We start from the raw sequence: 24818 nt of genomic DNA, 5'->3' as shown, positions 1-24818 counted from the left end.
ATGATCCAGTGGCTGAAAGATCTGCAGGACCCACAGCTGGTGGCCCAATTTCAGAGGTCCTGTGGGCTAACCCTTCAGTCAAAGAAAGAGACTAATGGGGTACCTGGAGGGCATAGTCCATCCTGGACATTCCATGGAGGTGAGGGCAGAACCGCGGGGGGCAAGGGTGTTCCTCAGGAAAATGGAATCAATGGTTACAGCAATGGGTCATGCGCTAATGGATCCCACACCAAGGTAATTCCAACACCATCATTACGGAATCAATTCTAATTACTCTGGTGACACGCTGTATTTATTGAAATACCATGAAATTGTTTATATATGGTAAAATTCAATTATATGTCTAAAATATAGGACCTTTGCAATGCACTTATGAGAAGAAATGTTTTCCTAAACAACTAAATGGCTTTGATATTTCATTAGAAGGATTCGCCTAAGCTTGATTGGACCTGCATTGCATAAAGCAGATAAAACTCTCTTTTTTTAACAAAAATTGGAATACTGCTTAATGCAATTAATTTTATGAATGACCATGACTTCATAAAAATAAGAGCTACAAACATTCCTGGCTGCACCAGATCTGTACAATCATTCAGAGAGAGTCGCTTCCTGGTGCTTTGAGCTGGGTAGTGTAACATTGAATGGGTGTGGAGGTAAATAAATTGAAGTATCGGTTTACAATATTGTGGAAACACATAGTGACACGTTAAGGGAAGTTCTTTGAATGCCTTTGCTAATGTCATGATATTGTATAGTACCAAGTTACTATCTACAGCTGTGGACGGTGATTGATCCTGATGACTTTTCGTGGCGGCCCTTGGTGGTGGTTCAGTTGGCTGTTGCAAAAAAGTAGTTTGCATTAAGTTTCTGCCACTATCGTCTATATTTTATATGTTTGCATAGAAACATATGCCACAGAGCTTCCAGGCTGTGCAAATACACAATCACTTGATCTTAGCGCTGATCATATGGCATCTTCTAATGCTTCATAACCTGGCACCCTAGGTTCTACGGGATCTGGTTGATGTATGAAATCCGGTCAGGCCTGGGAACAAGCTGAGTAGCCGTGATGCACGTGCATAGATTGTTTGAAGTGCTTGCAGTGTTATCATTGCACTTACGGTTAAGAAAAGAAACGCATGTGTGAATCAGGCTGATGGGTGATATGGACATATGCCCTCAGAAACTGCCCGATGCGGTCATGCTACCTTTAACTGTTCTCAGACCCTTATGGACCTCAGTTAGATTCTGACCAGGTTCTGCTTCTCACTGGTTGCCTGCGACTCGCCAGTTGATGTGGACTAACATTCCCATTGATTCATATTCATCCAACCACTGGCTGAGCTTAGCAGGGTTTATAGTCCACTGTATCTATGCTGCCATAAGTATGAGTAGAGGCACATGTCGTCCAAGCTTTGGTCTGGTTGAAGACGGATATAAAAAAAAAAAAGCATTCAATATTTGTTAATCTGGCATAAAACCACAATACTTGTAAGACAATACTTTCCTGTAAATAGTTTTAATTATATATTATGAAAACTTAAGGCTGTTCCTAAACTCCCCTGTTTTGCAGCTACTGCCAAGAAGCAATAAACTATAATCAATACATCCAAGATCATTGCTAAACCCTGAAATTACAATAGGAAGTGAAAATGTTACCTTCTGCCCAGGTAGCTTCTAAAACTAAACGCCAATTCTGTGTTTCTATAAACATATACATAAGAATCTTGGACACTTTCTTTTTAAAGGAGCTTTAACTATTAACCTGAATCACAAGCCTAGAGCCAAATCCCCCGCAGTGACCCACAAGTCACCAGCATACTCTAGTTAAAGGTTAACTAGTGGTGATATCACTTTACGATGTCATTAGCATCTCTTGCTTACTGATACCGAGAAGATACTTTATCCACCTTCTCTTAATGTCAGTACAAAAAGTACCCAGTAAGGAAGCAAAGGGTACTTTACTAAAGAGAGAGCAAGCCCCAGAGAGATTCTCCGGTAAGATTCTCCCTGTATAATATGTTATGGCGTTGGCCCTGTATAATACATAGCTAAATCAGCGAGGATAGTTTTAAGAAACGAAGGCGTCATGCGGAATGGTGAAAAGCTCGTTGGGTGTTTTCTGACATCGCTACCCGACTCGTTTTCTTTGTTACCTGCTGATGATAGCTTTTTATGGTCTCTTTTCCGCGGAGCTGTAGTATCGGGAAGCGTTGTCATCCACAGACCTCTTTTAACCTTCTCTGCAGTTTCAAATACAACTGATATGTGTGCCATGGTATTGTATATACTGCCACAACAGTTTTGAGAATGTATGAAGAGTGAAGAGGATATTCATTTAAATGGAAATACCATGTATATATTTAACAGAGATAGAAATAAATTACTTGTCTCAGTATTAATGTATATAAATTAAACCCAATCATTTACATGGCGTATGAGGGACACCTTTGTTTTAAGGGGTGCGCCTAGAGTTGGCTTTGCAACCTTTTGATATTTAATTACGTAACAGAAGAATGAGTTTTAGTTCTAAAAAGTGATGTTTGGCTGATAGAGCAGTTAAAGGTCATCATGCTCTTCCCTTGAGCACTGTGGCTATAACCCTGCTGAAATGACCTGTTTGGAAAATCCCGTGGCCCCATCTGATATTCCATCAGTGTCACACATGCTTTGTTGCAGAAGCAATGAAAATGGTTGAAATGTGACAGCGCAGATTAAGGCAATATAGTACCATTTTAGTAAAAAAATAAATACCAATAAAAGCCCCACATTAGGACATAATGATGGTCTTCATGGTGTAGATGTACACTCATATATTCCACTTAGCTCCACCGTTTGTTTTTTCATGGAAGCTTATCATTGATCACAATCGCTAAGACCCAGTTTGGTATGTGATCTTTTTTTGGAAATATAGTGGTAAACGCGTTAATTGTTTTTCCTTTTGTTCTCAGGGAGCTGTTCGCTATATGTCACCCGGTACTCTTTTTAATAAGTCATACTTTATCAAAACACAACCTGCCTGAAAATGCAAATATGTAATTAACAACTATCTCAACTGGTTTCAACAGGTAAATAGATTATTTTCAAAAAGGCCCTGAAGCGTGTTATAGCATCTCAGATTTGGAAGCGTATGATCAGCTATAATGAAGTCTACATAAATTATTGATTTAGGATGCATTCTCTGTCGATACATTACTTTTTGTCTTTTAGGAATCTACAAATCTAATGTGAATGTTCCAAGTGCTGTCATATACATGGAGTGGGCTAAATGGCTGTTGCCTGCTGTAAAATCCTATGTATCTATAATCCGACTCAATACAACCAGCAGAGACATCCAGTCGTATTTGTGAATGCCATGTTATTATTCTTTCTGTATATACTTGGAATTTTGCATTGTGTTTAATCTTCAATGAGAACATCGGAATGGATAAGACTTGAACTTTAATTTTAACTGCCCCAGAATAAAAAAATGGGTACAATAGAAAATAGAAAGGTACAACAGCTAGATTTGATACTGTCCTCAGTAGGCACTTCGAATTCCAATTGTAATTGTAAACAGCTTCTAGTCATCATCATCATGACCATTCCAATTAAAGTGTTCAGTTGAAGGCTGGTCGTGGAGAGCTGCAAAATTAGAACAATCCAAGTCCGGGGTTAGAGTTTAGAGCTCAGAAAAGCATGGTGGATTCAGGAATGAGATGAGTTGTCTAATAAATCTAAGTGATAGTACAGTGTAATGAGTCAGAAAGGTTACATTTCTGGAGAACTCTTGTCAAGCATTAATGAAGAAACCATAGCAGAAGACCTTGGTACCTTCCATTGATATTGATTTGCTTCTATCGAGACAAAATAAGCATACATAGAAGTGGTGTGTTCAATAAGTTTATTTATCTGCATGAAATGTTCAGACATATTTGACATTTAATGTTAAGTTGTTTCATTGGATTTTCTCATATGGTCGCTTCAGTGGTTCACGCGCTCCCTGAGGAGTAAGACTGGTCCCTGTGGTACAGGGGGCCTCAGATTTTAGGGAACCTCCAAGACCTATTGGCACTGAAATGGAACTTTTGAAGTTAGCCCTAATCTTTTCTTTAGGATGTCTTTATTTCTTTTTATTTCTGAGCATACCCAAGGTGTTTGTGAGCATAACGCTATCTCATATTTTAAGCAACTTTGATCCCAAACAGCATACATACATACTGTAATACCGTACACTTACACATGTATACAAAAACACACACTCTCTTGTTATCCATGCAGCTTAAACAGTTCCTCCTCCTTCTTACCCTGTGAGCCCTGTCTTCACTGCAGCTCAAACTGTGCATAAGAGCTGTCAGACTGCTGCTTCCCTACTACCATGGATGATATAAATCACGTTACATGACCCTGTTGGGTGCCTCAGTTACTCCGGCCTTAGGGCACATATGTAAAACTAACCCTTCCTATGCTACCAGAATATGGCTCCTTTGTACTGAACAGTCATGGTTGGTGTTACCCTTTTGCAACAGCTTCACACAAAGAGGAGACAACATTCAGCAAGTCTAGACAAGTGGTCCTTTAATAAAGTAGCACAAAGTGTCTTATCCTAACACTCAATGGCCAAAATGAAAGGTGTGGAAAACTGAAAATGATCCAGTCTAGATTAAATGCTGCCTAAATGTGAATTTACTGCAAACAGCTTACAGGCAACATGTGATACTGCATTAAAACACCCAAAAAGCTTAATGTAGTGCCCTGACATTTTCAAATTATATCAGCCCCAGGGACAACAGGCCCCTTGCTTTCCCTTTATCATACATGCATACTTAATATCCAATATGTAGTTAAAGTCTCCAAAACTGATAGTACCAATGATCGCCTCTCCTCCTGTCCAAATGATTAGTAGTGGAGTGAGAGACACCCGTGGCACTGCGAGACATTGTGAATAGCCTTTAGAAATAAGAAAGGTACACTTTGACTTAAGTCATCATTGTAAATATTATGCAGACAAAATGGCTAATGCACCAAATGTATATACAACAGAAGTATAATCAAAAACTGAAAGGACTTCCCAGGCAGGCAAAATATTACTGTCATTGAAAGGTTAAAGATACAGTAACGACACCGGTATGGTATGTGTTTCATACAAAAGCATTTGTTTCACCCCTAGCTGCCATGGAATGTGGTAACTTCAACAACAAACCTTTCTGGTTTGACCACACATCTACTTCCGCAGGTTGGCTGGGTGCGTCTCATAAAGCCATTCATATGTCCTTCCTCTAAAAATGAGCTGAGCGGTGTCAAAAAGCACTTGTATAAAAATATATCTTAGGCCAAACTAAATCTGCTTTGCGCACTGGGGCACAGTCATGCTGGAATAGAAAAGGGTCTTCCCCAAACTGTTTTCACAAAGTTGAAAACAGCATTGTCCAAAATGTCTTGACATGCTGGAGGGGGCATTTTCTGTTTTTTTTTTTAATCTGTAGTACTGATATGCATAGATCCTCTGTACAGAAATCTATGGAACTAAATTGGAATTACAGTACATTGCACATCGATGCTGCTGAAGTTCATTGCTTTTGCCCCAATGGTGGCCTGGGGAATTGTAGGATTCAAAGACACAGTGTCTACAGTCATGAAATAAAAATCCACCCATCACAAGAAAGAATGTCTGAGTCATTGTAATGTGTCTCTGTTATTAAAAAGTCTGTGTGACTTTGAAGTGCTGGGAGAGTATCTAAAAAAAATACTAGAATTAGTACAAATATTGTGATCTGGAAATCTGTTTAAATATGTGAACATTAAGCAAGATGTGCCGAGCTGGCCCCTCCCTTACGAAAAAATTACTGCAGTTTTTCTGAAGTAATACTGCAGTTTTTTGGACATGAACACTTTTACGGCAGTATTACTGCACATTTACTGCAGTTTTACTGCATTTGTACTTCACTGTACTGCAGTTTTACTGCAGTTATTTTTGTAAGGAAGTATAAATGCAATAAAGCTGCAGTACATTGAAGCACAACTGTAGGTTTGCAATATAAAAAAAAAAAGTGCAGTAAAAGCGCAGTATTGCAGTTTTTTCATGTCCAAAAAATTGCAGTATTACTTCAGAAAAAGTGCAGTATTTTTTTGTAAGGGGTCGTAATGCATAATTCAATTTGTAAGGTGAATTAAAAAAATATCACTGATTCAACCATACATGTTACAGGGCCACCAGAAAAGGAGCATCTCGAAGTCAAGGAGATGAGATGACAACTCTCTTGCAAAGCCCTGTCAACTCTCTCTTTAGTTAATAGATCAACAAAAAAAGTTGCTGAAGAGCTCATTATTTTTATGTGATTAGGAAAAATAGATCTACTCTGGTTTATTTGCTTATCATGCTAGAGAGCTCAATTAATGGTTTGTTTTCGTGCATCAGTGCCCATTGTTAGAAAAGAATATGATCCTTAAGTTGTGCTAGCAAATAAATAAAAAGATATTTGATACTATTTTTTATTTTTTTTACCCCTATGTTGCCCACCATACATGTTTGCAGTCACACACCCTACTCACCCAGCATAAACAGCTTCCTATTATGGTGCATTTACATGTCAGAACACTAGGAGGCATACTTCTGCAATACAATTACAGTCTCATATTACTACCATTGCATCAAAGCATCAAGGGATTTGGGATGCTCACCCTCGTTACTGTAAATTGTTAAACCTGCCTGACCGGTTACTTATTGGTCATCTGACCATTTTATAGCTCTTTCCAATATTTGGCCACTTAATAAACTGTTGCGTTTTTATAAAAGTTTATGAATTATTTTGAGGCTGACACACAAGTGTAATAAAATAGAAAAGGAGATGCCCATTAAATTGCTTTTGTTTATATTAAGGCCATTAGACATTCTAACAGATACATTCTTGTTAATCTAATAACACTGCTTTTGGTATTTGGTATTTTCACTGTTAGTTATTTTTCTGGAAATACAGCATTTGAGTAAACAAGTTTAATATTGTAAAATTACTAAAATTTAAAAATGAAAATTACTTTTTTTAAATTATCTATGTGAATTAAGGATATTTTTGAACATTTTGAACATTCTGTATTAGTCTGTTGAGACAAAAGGTTGCTGAGTAGATATCATGTATTATTCAGGCCACATTGCTAATCAGGACAGTAAGTGTTTCATGACTGTACTCAATGTAGCATTTAGTGGACAGTTTTGGTAACCTGGTTGGGAAGACTCCATCAAGGACAGTACCCTGAAAACGTGGTCATCTGGTGACCTTAGTGCATTAATGCCCTTAAATAAGGATTTATAACAGAATGACATTGTCAGAAACTACAGAATGGTCTCAAGCGCTTGAGAAATTAAAATTCTCTTCTGCTGAAGATGACTTATTTCAGATTGTGCATTATTGTTGAGTGACAGTGTTGTAGTTGGGATATTGAAAATATGAATGTCAGAGACATAATCGTCTGTCTGCAAATGAAGCAATCTTGGCTGTCCCAGTGCAAGCTACATTCATTCTGTTCCATTAAATCACATCTGTCATCTTAAGTATAAGATAACATTGTAATTATCAGACTGACTTCAACATGCTCTGTAGTTTAGTCTCTCCTGGCATGGGATCACTGGTCCTATGTTGTTAACCCATTCTTTGCCTGGAGAAAAGTACTGTAATTGCCTGCCTTTAATTAAAATACAATTCATCAAAATGTTTTCCATTAGAGAGTCACAAGCTAATATAGTCCACACAAGTATATATTTTTTAATAATAATTAAATACATAAAACGATATAATGAAACATACAGATATAACACGAGTTGAGAATCCTGCCCATGAGCTTTCCAATGAGCCTTTGGCCATGATGGTGGGTTTATGTTAAATATCAGTCATAGGGATGTTGTCAGTTGGTCATAAATCGGCAATGTTAGGGTTCCTTGTTAAGTACAAAATGATATTTATGATCACTGTCTGAAGTCCCAGACTGAAAATCCCCAAATTATAGAGTTTCCAATTTCTACCCACATACTTATTAAGCAGAGGTTTTAACTGTGCCCCAAGATAGCCGATTACGGCAACCTCTTGCTTTCCATCAGAAGTCACATGCTGAAAGTGTCGTCAATACTTTGCAATTATTTAGTTTAAGGTACATTGATAAATAGAACTAGATCTTTTTCACCTGCTTTGTGCAAGGCTGTCATTTAAAATTTTATATTTTTTTGCTTCTTGGCCGTGATCTATTAGCATTGAAATGGTGGGTTATAATTTTAATTATAAGGGCACCCCCCAAAGACATGGACACCTGACCCCTGTCATGGTAACCTTTCCATAAAACCTTTTGTTAAATCAAAAGGCACAATACTGATGGAATTTGTATGACTATGTATTGTTTCTACATATTATAGAATATATTTTTACAGCGCTAGAAGTAAAATCATTAATCCATAGCCATGATGATATATTGTACTTCCTGTTGGCTTTCAAAAATAATTACAAATAATTTCAGCAATTAGTTTTTACGTCTAATTTTAATCATCATAGCAGTGTTAGGATAGTGATTTGTGTCTGTATATATGTATATGTGTGTGTGTATATGTGTATATATATATATTATATTATATATATATATATACACAAGCAAAATTGTCACATACTACGGATATATTCTTGATGTAAAATACTAAACTATAACTCGTTGTCCCCATAATTCCATGAGCGGCTATCCAGTGAAGACTTGGGATCATTGGAGTTGTAAGTCAACACCATCTAAGTATGGGATATGGATGTTGTATTAAATTTTCCATTTTTAATAGAGCCCATATTTACATTTTAAAATAATATTGTGCCCCACTTTCCTGATGCCTTTGGCAGAATCAAGGCTTAACAATTATTGTGAATTTACAGCGCTGATCTTTGTACTTGTTTTAGGAACCTTTGTATACTTTTGGTCCATCTTTACACAACCCGTTCTGCTTCTTCATGCACATTGCCCTCTCCTCTTTAATGTTAAAAGCCGAAACGGCGACTTCCTGACAATTTACTGAGGAAATCATATGTGTCACACTATCGGAAAGGAAGGATTTAACATGTCAGCAGCTGACAGTGTTCTTCCTCGGTTAATTTGGGCTGCTTTAAAGCATTATATATACATGTCACATGTCCCCTGCCTGTTATAGACAGAGTACACAGCCGTGGCTGCCTATGAAATTGTGAACAGCTTTTGTACTTCTTCAAATGAAAGCATTTCATTTACAAAACCATCTGCTCTTATAGCCATGCATAATTTTCCTGGAAAACATCAATTCACTATTGACATAGAAATATATTTATGACTGCAGATTAGAACCAAATGACCTTTTGTAATCTGCCTGATCCGCTATGTCCTTATTTCTAATTTATTTCTGACTCGTTGATGTATTCTTGCCAACAAAATCCCAGTTATCAATATTCTTAAACTTTCTTCAAGGAACATTGATGTCAAAAAATGAATTAAGTCCAACAGCCTGCCATTCCCTTGCACAGTATTTCAATTAGAAGGCTACGGTTTAGCTTTCCTAATTCCCAGGCTCTCCTGAATATCTAGCAGGCTTGGGTAACCTAATGGATTTAGGTAAATGAATCAAGTTACTTTTATTATCCCATAAAAACATAACTTTTACATAGTCTCCAAGTTTCTGTTGTGTTCTACTGGAGCAGAATGTGGCTACAAGAATACAGCATTAGTTTGTGTCATGTTCCAAGCATTAATTAACAGTGAGAACTGTGATATAGCCGTATTAGCCCAAGAGAAAATAGTCTTTAGCCAAATTCGATAACTTTTTATTGGCCCAACATAGAAAAAGTGGTAAAGTTACGTTAGCTTTCTTGACCTCAGTGGTCTCATCTGAAGACAGGGCCTCTGAGGTCCCCAAAATTCATGTTGTGTTGGCATAATACAAGGTACTAATGTCATCTAAATATTGTTTTAGAACACACAGGATATTAAGAGATCTAGACTTTTATGCTAATTTATCAGACTCAAACACATTATCACGTAACCGCATTACTGTTTACATTACATTACCTTCCACCAATAAGCGCTTGGTGTTGAACAATACCAGAGCTGGGACATTGGCTCAGTACGGACATAAGGCTTTTACTAATAAACCAGTAATCCCAATAAAAGTGGCATTTCACATTTCACACAAATGAACATACAAGAGTGGACAGATCCAGACATAAGTATTTTTCAGCCCTCTGGCACTGTCTGGAACTATTTTTGGCCCTCTTTGCCCATGTAAAATTCTGTAATAAAATCACACACTTTATTTTTAAAAAGAAAGTACCGTATTTGCTCGATTATAAGACAAGGTTTTTTTCAGAGCAAATGCTCTGAAAAATACTCCTCGTCTTATAATCGGGGTCGTCTTATAATCAGACCTCAAATAGGTCTGACTATGAGACGACTAAGATCCAGATCCCCCGCAGCTGCAGGGGACCTGGATCCTCCTGTCCCCCCCCCCCCACACTTACCGGTACTTCTGAGTCCCCGGTGTGTAGCTGGGGCAGCGTGCTCACCGGTGCGGGGAACTCTGATCTCTGACAGTCGGGGAAGGTCTGCGCAATGGACGCAGACAATCCCCGCTGCTAGCCACGCCTCCTTCCGGCTGCAGCGTAAGTGCGAGGGATCTACACGCTGCCCCGGCTACATGACAGGGAAGCCAGAAGCACCGGTAAGTTGGGGGGGGGGCAGGGGAGTGTTAAATGGGGGGCATAAGGCATTTCTGGAGGCAGAGTGCTCTGTGAAATGCCTTTTAACCCCCTTAATGCCACTCTTTCCCATAATATGCCTTTTAACCCTCTAAATGCCAGAGTGGCATATAGGGGTATAAGGCATTTCTGGAGGCAGAGTGGCACATAGGGGGTCAAAAGGCATATCATGGGGCACAGTGGCATATAGGGGGTATAAGGCATTTCTGGGGCAGATGTGCATAACTGGGGGGCAGGTTGGAAAATAGAAGGAAATAAAACCAAAATATTTTTCTCAATCATAGCTTTTATTAAAAAAAAATCGTTTAGATGAATTAACATTTACTGGTAAAACTTTTTTCCTATAGGGTCGTCTTATATTCAGGCTTTTTCTTTTTTTTCCTAAATTAATATTCAGATTTGGGGGGTCGTCTTATAATCAGGGTCGTCTTATAATCGAGAAAATACGGTAGTTATCGCCACTTTTACCTGAATACGCGCTTTTAATAGATTATCCATAGAATGATCACATGGAAGTATAAGCTGAGTATGTTACCTTTTAGATTTAAGTCAATAGTTAATAAAAAGCAACATGTGCTCAATGTTCCATATTGTTACTGGCATTCTTTCCTTAATCGCACATCACACACTTCAGTATATGAAATAAATAAACCCATATAATCAGTGGTGGGTTTAATTAAAAAACGATCCTCTATAGAATATATATTTCACACATGGTTTAAAAAAACCACATATAGACAAACAAGAGTTTGTGTTCTGGTGTGTGTCCTGCCTGCTACCATATTGGCAGGTTATGCAGTGGCTAAAGGCCCCCTTGGTCTAAAGGGCCACTGAGAAGATGATCTGAAATATTGTCTCCTTAGTTTACTCATTATTCTTTTATTTAGTACAAATGTTCCAGATGTGGCCATAGTAAATCTTTTCACTTAGGCTTCCTCCAATGAAATCTACTGATACCTCCAACCTACTCATGGCACCTTGGGCCATCAAGAATAGGTCATGCACTACTGCATTGTTTCTCTAATTCATTGGTCACAAGGGTGAGTGGTAGTGCAAGATGTGGCAGTTTGGAGTCAGGTGTTGGGCTTCAGGCTTCGCCATAAAGCTATAGTATTCCCCATAGTTTTAATGATACTTATTTCTAGTTTTGCCTTTTTGTTTTTCAGGAACATGTCAGGAAATATTTGGTACAGAACTATTTACTGTATTACCTCTTCCGATTCGCTGCAGCTTTGGGCCAGGAGGTGTTTTATATTACTTTCTTACCGTACACACTCTGGAATATCGATTCTTTCATTGCCCGCCGGCTGATAATCGTCTGGGCAGTGAGTATTGAAGGCTTTATTCACCATGCCAGAAATTCACCACATTCTTGTCTGGGATACAACATTAAAAAAGTCTTGTGTTGTGAAAACATTTTTCAAACCATTTACTAGGGGTCTTTTTTTGTCTTATTTTACTTTCTACAAGTTTGCCCACAAACTGTATTTACACATTCTATAAGATGAGAAGTATGTTTTGAAAGTAAAAATCGAAGACATTTATAATTAATTATATATGGAAGATCAAGACAAGGTGTGGATATGTGGGGTATTTTGAGGTAACACTTAGCCAAGATAATTTATCTTTTGTCAGAATAACTGGCAAATATGCTTAACTATGTGCATTTTCTAAAATTATGTATTGTAATTTGATATTTATGGGTGATATGCATTAAAACATTGCTCAAGGTTATATGGCATTGTGTATGGTACATAATATTGAAATCATTCATCCATACTATTATTTAAAATCATTTAAATAATTTTAGTTTTTTAAAACAGTGTTACTTAGCTCTGACTATTTATCATACTGCAGGTGGTAAAACAATGGAATGGCTCAGTGTTAATCACCCAGACGCTGACACTCCAATAAAAGTCTATGAAGAAAAGGATTTCGTTTGACAACACAGCTTCTTGTCATAAATAGCTCTGTGTAAAAAGGGAAAGTCATCCAAAATATCACATGACTGACAACAATGGCGGGTCATGCAGATAAGGGAAGCTTATGGGGAAAAAAATGAAAAGAACTGCATTCAATGCTCAAAGTAAAAAAAAAATCATCTACAGGACGTTCTATTTATCCTAACTGGATACACGACCCATGTATCAAGATTTGTTGCAATGAAATATTTTGGGAAGCATTCCCATTTAAAATGCATCCCATTAACCAGATAAAACATGGTGAAATAGCACTATCACATCAGTGGCCCTTGTGTTGTGATTTCTTTTATAGTCTATACTATGTGATTAAGTAGTTAATATGTTAAGTTGCACTCCTACTTACGCATTTAGCCCCCTGATGTGTACTACATGGTTTAACCGTTAAAACCTTAAAAATAGGTATTTCCTTATTTGGAATTATCAATCATCTTTCATCTATATAACGCCAACAATTTACCCAGCGCCTAATTTTTTTACCAAGACATTAAGTGGTGAAGAACACATTGATTAGTAATTATTTGATAACTAACCGCAACAAGTTTCTAATGTGGCATTTATCCACTCCTTCTTCCCAAAATACGACTCTAACAGGAGCAGCTTTTTTGTAGACCTTGTTTAGTATAATGTCAATATCTATTCCATATTGTATGAGGATTACTAATATTAAATCTCTAATCCTTATTTATAGTAGATTGAAGACAAATTCTTCACACCTCCAGTTGCAGAGAAATACAATACTCTCTGGAATGTAGAATGATAACATTTAACATTTTGAACCCAGGTTCAATAGTCCTGGCTGCTGACAACAGTGAATGAGGTCATAGCTGTAGTACGTATGAGTTGTAAATAGATCACTCTGTACAATTTAACCGGTTTCCCTCCCTGGGGAATGAGAATGATGTAGCTGTCTGTAGTATGCCAGTCGGAGTGTGTAATGAGTAGGAGCCAGGCTGGGCAAAGACTTGTCTCTTAAGAAAGCAAGATAATACATTGGCTGACTGATCACGGGGTTGATGATTCTTCTGCATACAAGGGTCATGGTCGTGTTGACCTCCAGTAGCAACTTTTGGAAGGTTGTGCTGTTTTTCTGTGTAAGGAGCATTAACCTAAAAATGTTGTGGTCTCTTCGAAAAGAATACTCATCTTATGTTCTTAGCCTGACTGCTCCTAATTAATTTTAAGGTTTATCCTGAAAGCCCATGGCCTTTGAGGAGTCCAACAATACTGATTAAAACAAGCTTCGTCTCCCCCACCACTTCATTCATGCCATTGGACATTGCTACTACTATTACGCAGATGCAGGTTGCACGCACAGCATAAGTTGTGGTGGGGTAAAGGTGATGGGGAAAAAAACCCTCGACTTAAAATGAAGAGGGTGGCCAGCAGGCAAGGCTGCTTTTCTCACAGAAAAGGGTAGATATGCGTAGTTGTAAGGCCAACAATGATCACCTTTTGCCACGGCATCCCCTTGGAACGAACGTCCGCTGTATTAGACAACCTTAAAACATAGCTCAGAGGTGCAGAAGCCCGCTAGAGGCAAAGGGTGATCGTTGTTGGCCTTATTTACATACACCTACCCAGACCACCCTTGCAGTGGTGGTAGTGCTACAGGATTTCTGTGGGAAGAGCAGGTCTTGTGGCTTATCTGATGGTTGCAGATTACTATTTAGTAATATCTCTGCTACCCTTTAATTTTAAGTGGAGGGGTTTTCCATCACCTTTACCCCAATCAAGCAGTAAGCCACTATTCAACCTCATGCTGACGAGTCCTATCCCAGAAGGTCTTGCCTGCTGGATGTGGATGAGTGTCTAATAATTCCTCTGCTACCCAGCTATTGAAACAGGCTGGGAATTTGTTTAAGTAATAAGAGGAATTGTACAAAGCATTGTATAAAAAAAAAAGATTGTGTAGTTTCATTTCTATATTAATATTATTATTATTATTATTATTATTATTAAACCCTTTAATCTCTGCCCTCAGGCTTTACAAATAATGAACTTTAGTGCAATCCTACATTTTCTTATCTCCAACCAGAATTATTTTTAGTCACTCTGTCAGCCCTGAATTTTTTCTGGCCTTGTTACCATAGAGATCACAACTGAAGATGCCCATGTCACAGCCGAAAGCATCTTCCTATAATATCTTTACGGGAGACGTGATCTTCTCCCTGTGAGCCCAGACCAAATATTAAAAGAAAAAATGATAGGTCTGTCTCAAGGAGCTTACAATCTGCTCTGCTATGCATTAAGGTTAGTGACATTATCTTTAAAAATCGAACTGGAGAACAGTACCTTCAAGGAAGGTTATTTATTTTTTTATTTATCCAAAAACATATTTTTCATCTTGATTATAAAATACAGTGCTGTATAGAGTAATGTGGGTTAGCATTCACAAAAACTGGGTGCTATTTCATTTCTTTCCAATAAACTTCACTTGTCTGCAGATCTGGAGGCCGTCATTGTTGACAGTCGTGATATTTTGGATGACTTTCCCTGCTTACGCACTACACTGAGCTGATTATTTTGTTTATTATAATGAAATCCTTTCCTCCACACACTTTCATTAGTCTGTGTCTTGGTATATTTCTATTTTAGGCAGTATATTAAAGAGAGAGAGACTGTTTTTCTTATAGATTGGGCTAACAGGGCATTCTTTATAATTTTGTCCCAGGATAGCCCTTCACTCATATGGCCATACTGGTGAACATCCAGTTCCCCCTACCCTGAAGTCCTTCCTCTTCTTCTACGACCCAGAGATTCTCAGCAGTGCCTGAAGACCCGGAGAAGCAGCGCTTTACCCGCAGTCTCCGGGCAAAACCCAGAGAGTTCCCAGTTATGCATATGGCCCAATTACTTTCTTTAATAACATCTAGGAGTGTACAAACAGTTTGTGTCCGCCTGTGTCACGCTAAGACCTGTGTTGTGTTTTTAGATTGTTATGTACATGGGTCAAGCATCTAAGGACCTTCTAAAGTGGCCGCGCCCCACTTCTCCACCGGTGGTGAAGCTGGAGACCAGAGTAGATGCTGAGTACGGCATGCCATCCACCCATGCAATTGCTGCCACTGCAATCTCTTTTACCTTTCTTCTGGCATCTATGAACAGATACCAGGTATGTATGATCAGAGCCGGCCTTAGGCGTTGTGGTGCCCTGTGCGGACTACTCCTCTGGTGCCCCCCCTCACTACCCCCCCTCTCTGCCCCTTCAAACTACCCGCCCTCTCTGCCCCTTCAAACTACCGCCCCTCAAACTACCCCTTCAAACTACCCCTCCCCTCTGCCCCTTCAAACTACCCCCTCTGCCCCTTAAAACTACACCCCCCCTCTGCCCCTTCAAACTACACCCCCCCTCTGCCCCGTCAAACTACACCCCCCCTGCCCCTTCAAACTACACCCCCCCTCTGCCCCTTCAAACTACACCCCCCCTCTGCCCCTTCAAACTACACCCCCCCTGTGCCCCTTCAAACTACACCCCCCCTTTGCCCCTTCAAACTACACCCCCCCTTTGCCCCTTCAAACTACACCCCCCCTCTGCCCCTTCAAACTACACCCCCCCCCACTTACCTTGTTTCCAGAGTCCTGCGGTGAGAGCGGGAGGCATCCGTCTTCTCGCTCTGCCGCGGTGCCGGCATTTCATGTTGAGAGCCGGAATAGTCCGGCGCTCAACATGAGATGCCGGCACAGCGACGGAGTCACGGAGAGTAAGGGGCGCCGAGCGGTTGCCGAGAACTTCACGAGCAACCGCTCGGCGCCCCTGACCGGGACTTAGATTTAAGCATCGGGGTTTTTTTTTTAAACTTTATTTAACATGAATGATGTTAAATAAAGTTTTAAAAAAAACACAAAAAAAAACGATGCTTTAATCTAAGTCCCGGTCAGGCGCCCCTGCAACCATGGCGCCCTGTGCAGTCGCACAGGTCGCACACCCCTAAGGCCGGCCCTGTGTATGATGACTATAGTCACCTCCCTTGTCTCTGAGTGCTTCCTAATGCCTTGGGTATGTGTTTACATGGCCAAATCAGGGGTGACTGAAGTCTTTTACACTTAAATTTTCACGGCGAAAAACAATGACTGTCCATTATTAGAAAAATACACTCCGTGAGCCTCATTATCTCAAAACTCAAGAACCTACATCCCACAGCATTACTCATACCTCACATGTTAAAGTTCAGTCTAAGTAAACCAATGAAATGTTTTAGGTAAACATTTACCTTTATACAGCGATAGCAACTAGACTTGGGCACCAGAGGGCTCTTCGTGTTCGTCTTCGTGCTCGTCTTCGGCAAAAAAAAAAACTTCGTATTCCGCGAATATTCGCCTGGTCCTGTCTTCTCTTCGGGCGAATATTCACGGACATTCTTCGTGCTCGGGTTTTCTTCGTTTTCCCCGCTTAAGGGGTTAAAACGGGGTTAAAGCCGCTCTGGCGCCAGGAGTTTAAATGTCCGTATGAGCAACTCTATTGGTCGTCAGCAGGGGGCTCGTCTGCCATTGGTTGATGGCAGACGAGCCCCCTGCTGGCGACCAATAGGGTCGCTCGTAAAGACTGTTATACTCCTGGTGCCGTAATTGTTCGGCAGATCCCGCTGGTCTCACTGTTCTATCATTTATTAACTGATAGAACAGGGAGACCAGTGGGATCTGCCGGGTAAGTTGCAGCATTGGGATTTTAAAAGTCTGTACGAGCGACTCTGTTGGTCGCTCGTACAGACTTTTAGGCTCCTGGTGCTGTAACTTACCCGGCACATCCCACTGGTCTCCCTGTTCTATGAGTTAAATGTCCGTACGAGCGACCAATAGAGTCGCTCGTACGGACATTTAACTGATAGAACAGGGAGACCAGTGGGATGTGCCGGGTAAGTTACAGCATTGGGGTTTTAAAAGTCTGCACGAGCGACTCTGTTGGTCGCTCGTGCAGACTTTTAAAACCCCAATGCTACAACTTACCCGGCACATCCCACTGGTCTCCCTCCCTGTTCAATTAATTAAATGTCCGTACGAGCGAACAATAAAGTCGCTCGTACGGACATTTAACTCTGTACAGGGAGGGAGACCAGTGGCATCGGCAGGGTAAGTTGCAGCATTGGGGTTTTAAAACCCCAATGCTGCAACTTGCCCTGCCGATGCCACTGGTCTTTAACTAATTGAACAGGGAGGGAGACCGATGCCACTGGTCTCCCTCCCTGTTCAATTAGTTAGTCTGTGCCGGGTTAAATGTCCGTACGAGCGACCAATAAAGTCGCTCGTACGGACATTTAACTAATTGAACAGGGAGGGAGACCAGTGGCATCGGCACTGCCGATGCCACTGGTCTCCCTCCCTGTTCAATTAGTTAGGGGTTAACTTTTTTTTAAAGGGTTAAGGGGCCGTGCAAGTGAGCCTATTGGTCGCTTGCACGGCCCTTTAACCTATGGATTTCTGCTCCCGTTAACCCCTTCGATGCTGTGTTAACGCAGCATCGAAGGGGTTAACGGGAGCGGAAATCCATAGGTTCGCTGTCAGGGGCTACAAAGACCGTGCGAGTGAGCCTATTGGTCACCTGCAGGGTCTTTCTCTGGCATCAACCAATTGGTTGATGCCAGAGGAGGTCCCTGTAGGCGACCAATAGGCTCATTCGCACTGCCCTGTAACCCGTGACGGCGAACCTGCGGATTTCCACTTCCGGGAACTGCCGCGAAGACAAGACAAGGTAAGATGAAGGGGGGGAATGGTAGACGAAGACGAAGACAATCACGAAGATCTTCGTGGTGTGTGTCTTCGTCTTCGCCTACGTTTTACCGCCGCCGTCTTCTCTTCGGCGTGTCTTCGGAACGAACACGAAAACGCACTCTTCGTGTTCGGTTCCATGTTCGCCCGAAGACGAATGCACAAGTCTAATAGCAACCATGTAAATCCTCTAAATTTGTATGATAATTCCTCCCCTTTTTGACATAGATCTTGGCTCCATCAAGTTAAGGTATCCTTTTATTTTCAAACTAATTATCCCCAAAACAATTACGCTGAAATTACAAAAATACACGAGCTCTTGGTGGTTTGATTAAACACTGAAATGAATGTAGTTATTGTAAAAGATGTGAAGGTGACCACTTTCTTCTGGTTCTTCATTTCCAATATATATAATAGTTTTATATACACTGCCCCGTTCTTCATGTAATATACCGTATTTGCTCGATTATAAGACGAGGTTTTTTTCAGAGCAAATGCTCTGAAAAATACCCCTCGTCTTCTAATCGGGGTCGTCTTCTAATCAGACCTCAAATAGAGTCTGATTAGGAGACTAAGATCCAGATCCCCCGCACCGCTGCAGGGGACCTGGATCCTCCTGTCTCACCCCCCCCCCCCCATCATACACACTTACCGGTGCTTCCTGCTGTATTGCCGGGGCAGCGGGTTGACGTCTACGCGATCCGCGTAGACAACGTCCGCTGCAGCCGGAAGGAGGTGTGGCTAGCAGCGGGGGTTGTCTGCGTCCGTCGCGTAGACCTTCCCCGACTGTCAGAGATCTCTGATCTCTGACAGCCGGGGAAAGTATACGCGACGGACGCATACAAACCCCCGCTGCCAACTCCACCTCCTTCCGGCTGCAGCAGAAGGCGACGTCAACCCGCTGCCCCGGCTGGAAGCACCGGTAAGAGAGGGCTGAGAGGGGAGAGAGGAGAGGAGAGGAGAGGAGAGGGGAGGGGAGGGGGGGAGAGAGTGTGTGTGTGTGTGTTAGTTAAATGGGGGCATAGGGCATTTCTGGAGTGGCGTTAAGGGGGCATTTAATAGAGCACTCTGCCTCCTGAAATGCCTTATACCTCCCTATATGCCACTCTGCCCCATAATATGCCTTTTAACCCCCTAAATGCCAGAGTGGCATATAGGGGTATAAGGCATTTCTGGAGGCAGAGTGCTCTATACAATGCCTTTTAACTCCCTTAATGCCACTCTGCCTCCTGAAATGCCTTATACCTCCCTATATGCCACTCTGCCCCATAATATGCATTTTAACCCCCTAAATGCCAGAATGGGATATAGGGGTATAAGGCATTTCTGGAGGCAGAGTGGCATATAGGGGGTCAAAAGGCATACCATGGGGCACAGTGGCATATAGAGGGTTAAAAGGCATATCATGGGCCACAGTGCCATATTGGTGTGGCAAGCCTGGGGGCAGATGTGCGTAACTGGGGGACAGGCTGGAAAATACAAGAAATAAAAACCAAAAAAATATTTTTCTCAATCATAGCTTTTATTAAAAAAAATAGTTTACATGAATTAACATTTACTGGTAAAACTTTTTTCCTTTAGGGTCGTCTTATATTCAGGCTTTTTCTTTTTTCCTAAGTTAATATTCAGATTTTGGGGGGTCGTCTTATAATCAGGGTCGTCTTATAATCGAGCAAATACGGTATTTCAATTTGAGTTTACTAAAACCAGCTATAATTGAAGCACCATTTGTTTAAGTGATATAACATATCTGGACAGTAAGAACCTTTTCTGGGAGTAGGTTATTTTGCTACAGCAATTATTACTATTTTATTTTTAAATTTTTACCATTCTTTTCTTTTTCTCTCTCTCTCTTTCGATGGTCATTTGGGGGACGTTACTGGGGTACAGTGTCATTTTGCAATGCAACTTGTTTCTTACTATGTTGTACCCTGGTTTCCTTGAGTTTATTTATATATTTGAAAACTCAATAATGTTCAAAAGTAATTTTTTACCAATATAATTATTTCATATTGGTAAAAATATTTACTAAATGCACTAGAAAACTAGACTGACACCAATGAAAATGCCCGTATTCCCAGGAAGTGTTACCTCTGTTGGTGGGTCTGTGAATATTTTGATGGCAGCCACAATTGGCTCGTAGGACCACCGCTTTCCAATATCATCAGTTACAGTGCGGCACAAGGCCTCTACTGCCTAATGCATCAGACATTGATGATTCATCTTGAAATAAACTTACATTTAACTATAATATCCTCCTGTAACTGTTGTTGGCTTCTGTTGCAGTATCCGTTCATACTGGGGCTGGCAGCAGCGTTATGTCTGTCCACCCTGGTGTCCCTCAGCCGGCTGTACACAGGAATGCACACTGTTCTGGTAAGATACCCGATATTTATTGATATCTTAATACTTACATTTTAAGACCTATAAACACATTTGGAGAGAAAAAGGACAATTTCATTAGCCATGCTTGTGATACCACCACTTTTTCACCAGAATGTTTTTTTCATTTATTATAAAAAAAACATTATGATAAAAATAGATATATATACTGCTTGGGTAATGCTAAGTGGATTGATATAGACATGTTCGAAATAGACACCAATATGGTCATATTATTCTTTTTTCTTTATATAGCACAGCACTTCTTACAGTCTATACATTAAAGAGTATGATAAAATTGTCAGACTATGACAAACTAATTTTTTCGGCAAAGAGGCCCTTGTTGCAAGTTTACACTCTAGAGGCCGTGGCTTGTAAAATGCATATACATTTTGGGTCTTGGTATGAAAAGTAATAATTTACACAGCTGATTCTGCCATTGATACATATGTGATAGGTCAATCCCTGCTAGGAGCCTGAGCTGTCTGGAGGAGCATATGTGACAGCTGTCCTTCTGCATTCTTGACCCTATGGCTATTCTGTGTGCTCTTGGGAATGGACTGCTTAACCCCAAAGAGCTGCAGCCACCTCTTCCATATCCTGATATTCCTTATGTTTTGGAGGGACTGTTACTTGCTCCCTGTTTCTCTATAATATCTGTGAAGGAGAAGGCTTAATTAGCACACATTGGACATTTGAATGGGAACCATTATCCAGCGAAGAACAATAGCACCATGGGTTCTTAAACAGCAGGGGGAGTGGGTGCTGCCCCTTCCAGCCGGGAGCAGATTAAACTTCCCATGTAAACACACCAGCATAGATGGCTCCAAGGCACTGGAGACTTTGGATCATTAAAGTCTTTAGGATATTCTGAAGGTGAGCTGAAGAAGCTCTTAGGGTAGCCCTGCAAGGGTTCTCGGAGATAGATAATAGGTCAATGAACAACTTACCAAGTAGAGAGGAGTTTCAAGACTTCAAGCCCAGCCTAACCATCCAAACAGAGAGGGTTTTTATTATATCTCTCCATAATCACCAGTATGAAAATAGACAATTATTCTACCAGAGCATACCTTCCACTGCAATGAATGAGGATTGATTGTGTGTCACATATAAATAAATATATATATATATATATATATAGTACCGATTGAAGAGTCATGATGTGTTTAGGGGCAGAGGAGGAAAGCCGAGATTTCCAGTAGGGTCAGTGACCTTTTTTGGGTCAAGCCTGAGTGTAAGAGGAGTAGCTTCTTGCTATTCTAGATAAGGCAGGCCTTACAAAAAATTACTGCAGTTTTTCTGAAGTAATACTGCAGATTTTTGGACATGAAAAAACTGCAATACTGCACTTTTACTGCAGTATTACTGCACATTTACTGCAGTTTTACTGCATTTGTACTTCACTGTACTGCAGTTTTACTGCACATTTACTGCACTTTTTTTTTATATTGCAAACCTACAGTTGTACTTCAATGTACTGCAGCTTTATTGCATTTGTACTTCTGTACAAAAATAACTGCAGTAAAACTGCAGTAAATGTGCAGTAACACTGCAGTAAAAGTGCAGTATTGCAGTTTTTTCATGTCCAAAGAACTGCAGTATTACTTCAGAAAAACTGCAGTAATTTTTTCATAAGGGAGAATTCCCAAATGCAGTCTTGCTAAGTTTGCTCGCTGTAACAGAGTACTGCTTGCAGAGTGTTTTTACAGTACACCAAGATGGATGACCTCATACCGGGTCATGTAATTAGTATGTTTTCTTTCTGAGTAATGAAGTACAGTTTTGAAACCTCCAGGTGTTTCTTTTTTCCCCCGGTTTTGTGGTGAGCAGTGAAAGAGCAAGGATGACGTGAGTTGTGTTTGAGGAAGGCTGGCATGTGTGTGGGCATGCCACCTGTTTGTTCCTTTCAGAATCGCCTTCCCCTGATTTCAAGTGGGTGGATTTCACATTTAGAATGGGTTGGAGAGGCATGGACCATTGAACAATATATATAAGTGTGTTTCATTAACGTCTTTATGTTCTAGAAGACCAAAAGATTCCAGTGTTCATACAGAAATCACTTGCTAACAAATTCGATGGTCCAACAATAGATCCATCCTGCTTAAAACCATTGTACTAAATGGTGCGTCTTTATTGGTAAAGACAGTTGTTATCTCCTGCACCAAGTGTTCTGAGCACGTACCTCTCTGGACTCAATGGGTTTCAAAGCCAATAATGCACAGTTAAATAGTATATAGTGGTTATTTCATGTACAAGTGGTTAAAAATCTTACACTTTTTTAAACATTAGTGGTCTTTATAACACAGACCATGATCTACTATAGATTCTATGACTTCTCTAAGTTGCGCAAAAAAGAATATGTACGCTTACTTGTAACATCTTCTTCTCTTTTCAGGATGTTATTTGTGGAGCTTTGAGCGCCCTGTTTTTTTTGGCTGTGACATTTCCTATGTGGGATTTTATAGATGAGCTGCTTCTGAACAATCCCCTCTGTCCAGTATTTGCAGTTATTGTTGGCTTCCTGTTAAGTTATAATTACCCAAAGATGGATCACTACAGCACTGCCCGGGCAGACACCACAACCATCCTGGCAGGCGGAGCAGGAACCTGCGTCGGTGTCTGGCTGACGCACCGCTTCGGACTGACCTACAACCCCTCAAGTAGTTTTCCACTAAGCATCCCTCCCATCACGCTTAATATGTTACTACTTCAATTAACACGGTTTGCTTTGGGTTTACTTCTCATCCTTGTAACAAGACATGTGGCAAAAACACTGTCTCTCAAAATTCTTGGCGCGTGGCACAATCTTCCAACGCAGGATCGGTTGGTCAGACAAAGACTGGAGATTGAAGTGCCCTACAAATACTTCACCTACACTTCCATTGGTGTTGTCACCACCGCAATGGTTCCCTGGTTGTGTCACCAACTGTCCATATAATTGCTTTCTGCTTGTTATGAAATTCCATGAGCGTGAGATCGGCGACACAACACGATATAAAAACTCTGCACTGATATTATGAGACTTTAATATTTGCTGTTCCAGAAGCACAGCCTAGGAAATCCAAAGCAAAAATAAACTTGGTGAGGCCGTCACTAAATATCTTTAATCGGTAATTGCTGTTTCAGTGTCTGTAAAGCTTTAAACCGCATATCGCTGCCCTGTGAGTATAGAAGGTCCTAAAAGTGCAAGGGCTTTGATTTACGTACGCATTCCCAAAACATGAAGTCTGAGATGGGTAGGCTGAAAATGTTTAAACAAAACTAAAAATTCTAATGTATTACAGTTCCGGATAACAGCGATATTAACTACTGTATGGTGGCCGACTATCTTTTAAGATGAGCTGTGAGCCTCGTTAGGTTCCAGCAACAAACAAGGCTCAACTCTCCTGGAACGGATGAAGCCATGGATAGTTGTAATTGTATTTTTTGTGTTTTATGACATGCAAAACATGAACAATCAGCTTGCTGCTTTTATTATATTTCATAGTTATTTTTTTTCTTTCAATATCAACTTGAAGGTATATTTATTCATCAAACAGGCTTCACTTGACAGTATTGGACAAGACAGCACTGAGTGTTTATTTTAATTTCTAACTTCATTTTTTTAAATAATAATTACATGAAAGAAATGAAGACAATTATTTATACCCAAATCAGGAAGGTTAACAGACAAGATTAAGATACTGTTAGGTGCCATCATGGAAGCATGAAGACTCTTGCGAGTTGGATTAACGTATAGTGACCTCATTGCTATTTAACATAGAATTAAGCCAAATAAAGCTTTATTACACTACATGTCCTTCTTTGGAAGGCAAAAGGGAACTTGTCTGCTGCATCCAAACTAACGTTTTAATAAAAGTTTATTCACTAAAGTGAGTGTTTGCAGGACGATGCGGTTTCAACTCCCTCACTTCACTCGTTATTATGTGCCGACTCTGGTGGGTTGCTCCAGCAAGGACGGAGTTGGCCCTGTATAATGCATAAGCAATAGATGAGGAGTCAAAAATTAGACTTAATTATACATTAT

At 40.3% G+C, this 24818-nt stretch overlaps 1 protein-coding gene across 1 annotated transcript; it reads left to right on the top strand.

Annotated features, from left to right (window-relative positions):
• LOC149288298 (sphingosine-1-phosphate phosphatase 2-like) lies at positions 1-23729 on the top strand. The gene is made up of 5 exons (XM_089492104.1): positions 1-234; positions 11891-12049; positions 15639-15818; positions 20696-20785; positions 23187-23729. The coding sequence occupies exons 1-5, from the start codon at positions 1-3 to the stop codon at positions 23727-23729; spliced, it is 1206 nt and encodes a 401-aa protein (XP_089348230.1).
• The last annotated feature ends 1089 nt before the right edge of the window (positions 23730-24818 follow it).

Source organism: Sceloporus occidentalis, unplaced genomic scaffold (genome assembly GCF_023333645.1).
Source record: "Sceloporus occidentalis isolate IW3139 unplaced genomic scaffold, rSceOcc1.0.p SCAF_53, whole genome shotgun sequence".
NCBI classification, from domain to species: domain Eukaryota; kingdom Metazoa; phylum Chordata; class Lepidosauria; order Squamata; family Phrynosomatidae; genus Sceloporus; species Sceloporus occidentalis.
Note: the sequence above shows the minus strand (reverse complement) of the source record. Positions and strands in the feature narration are given on the sequence as shown.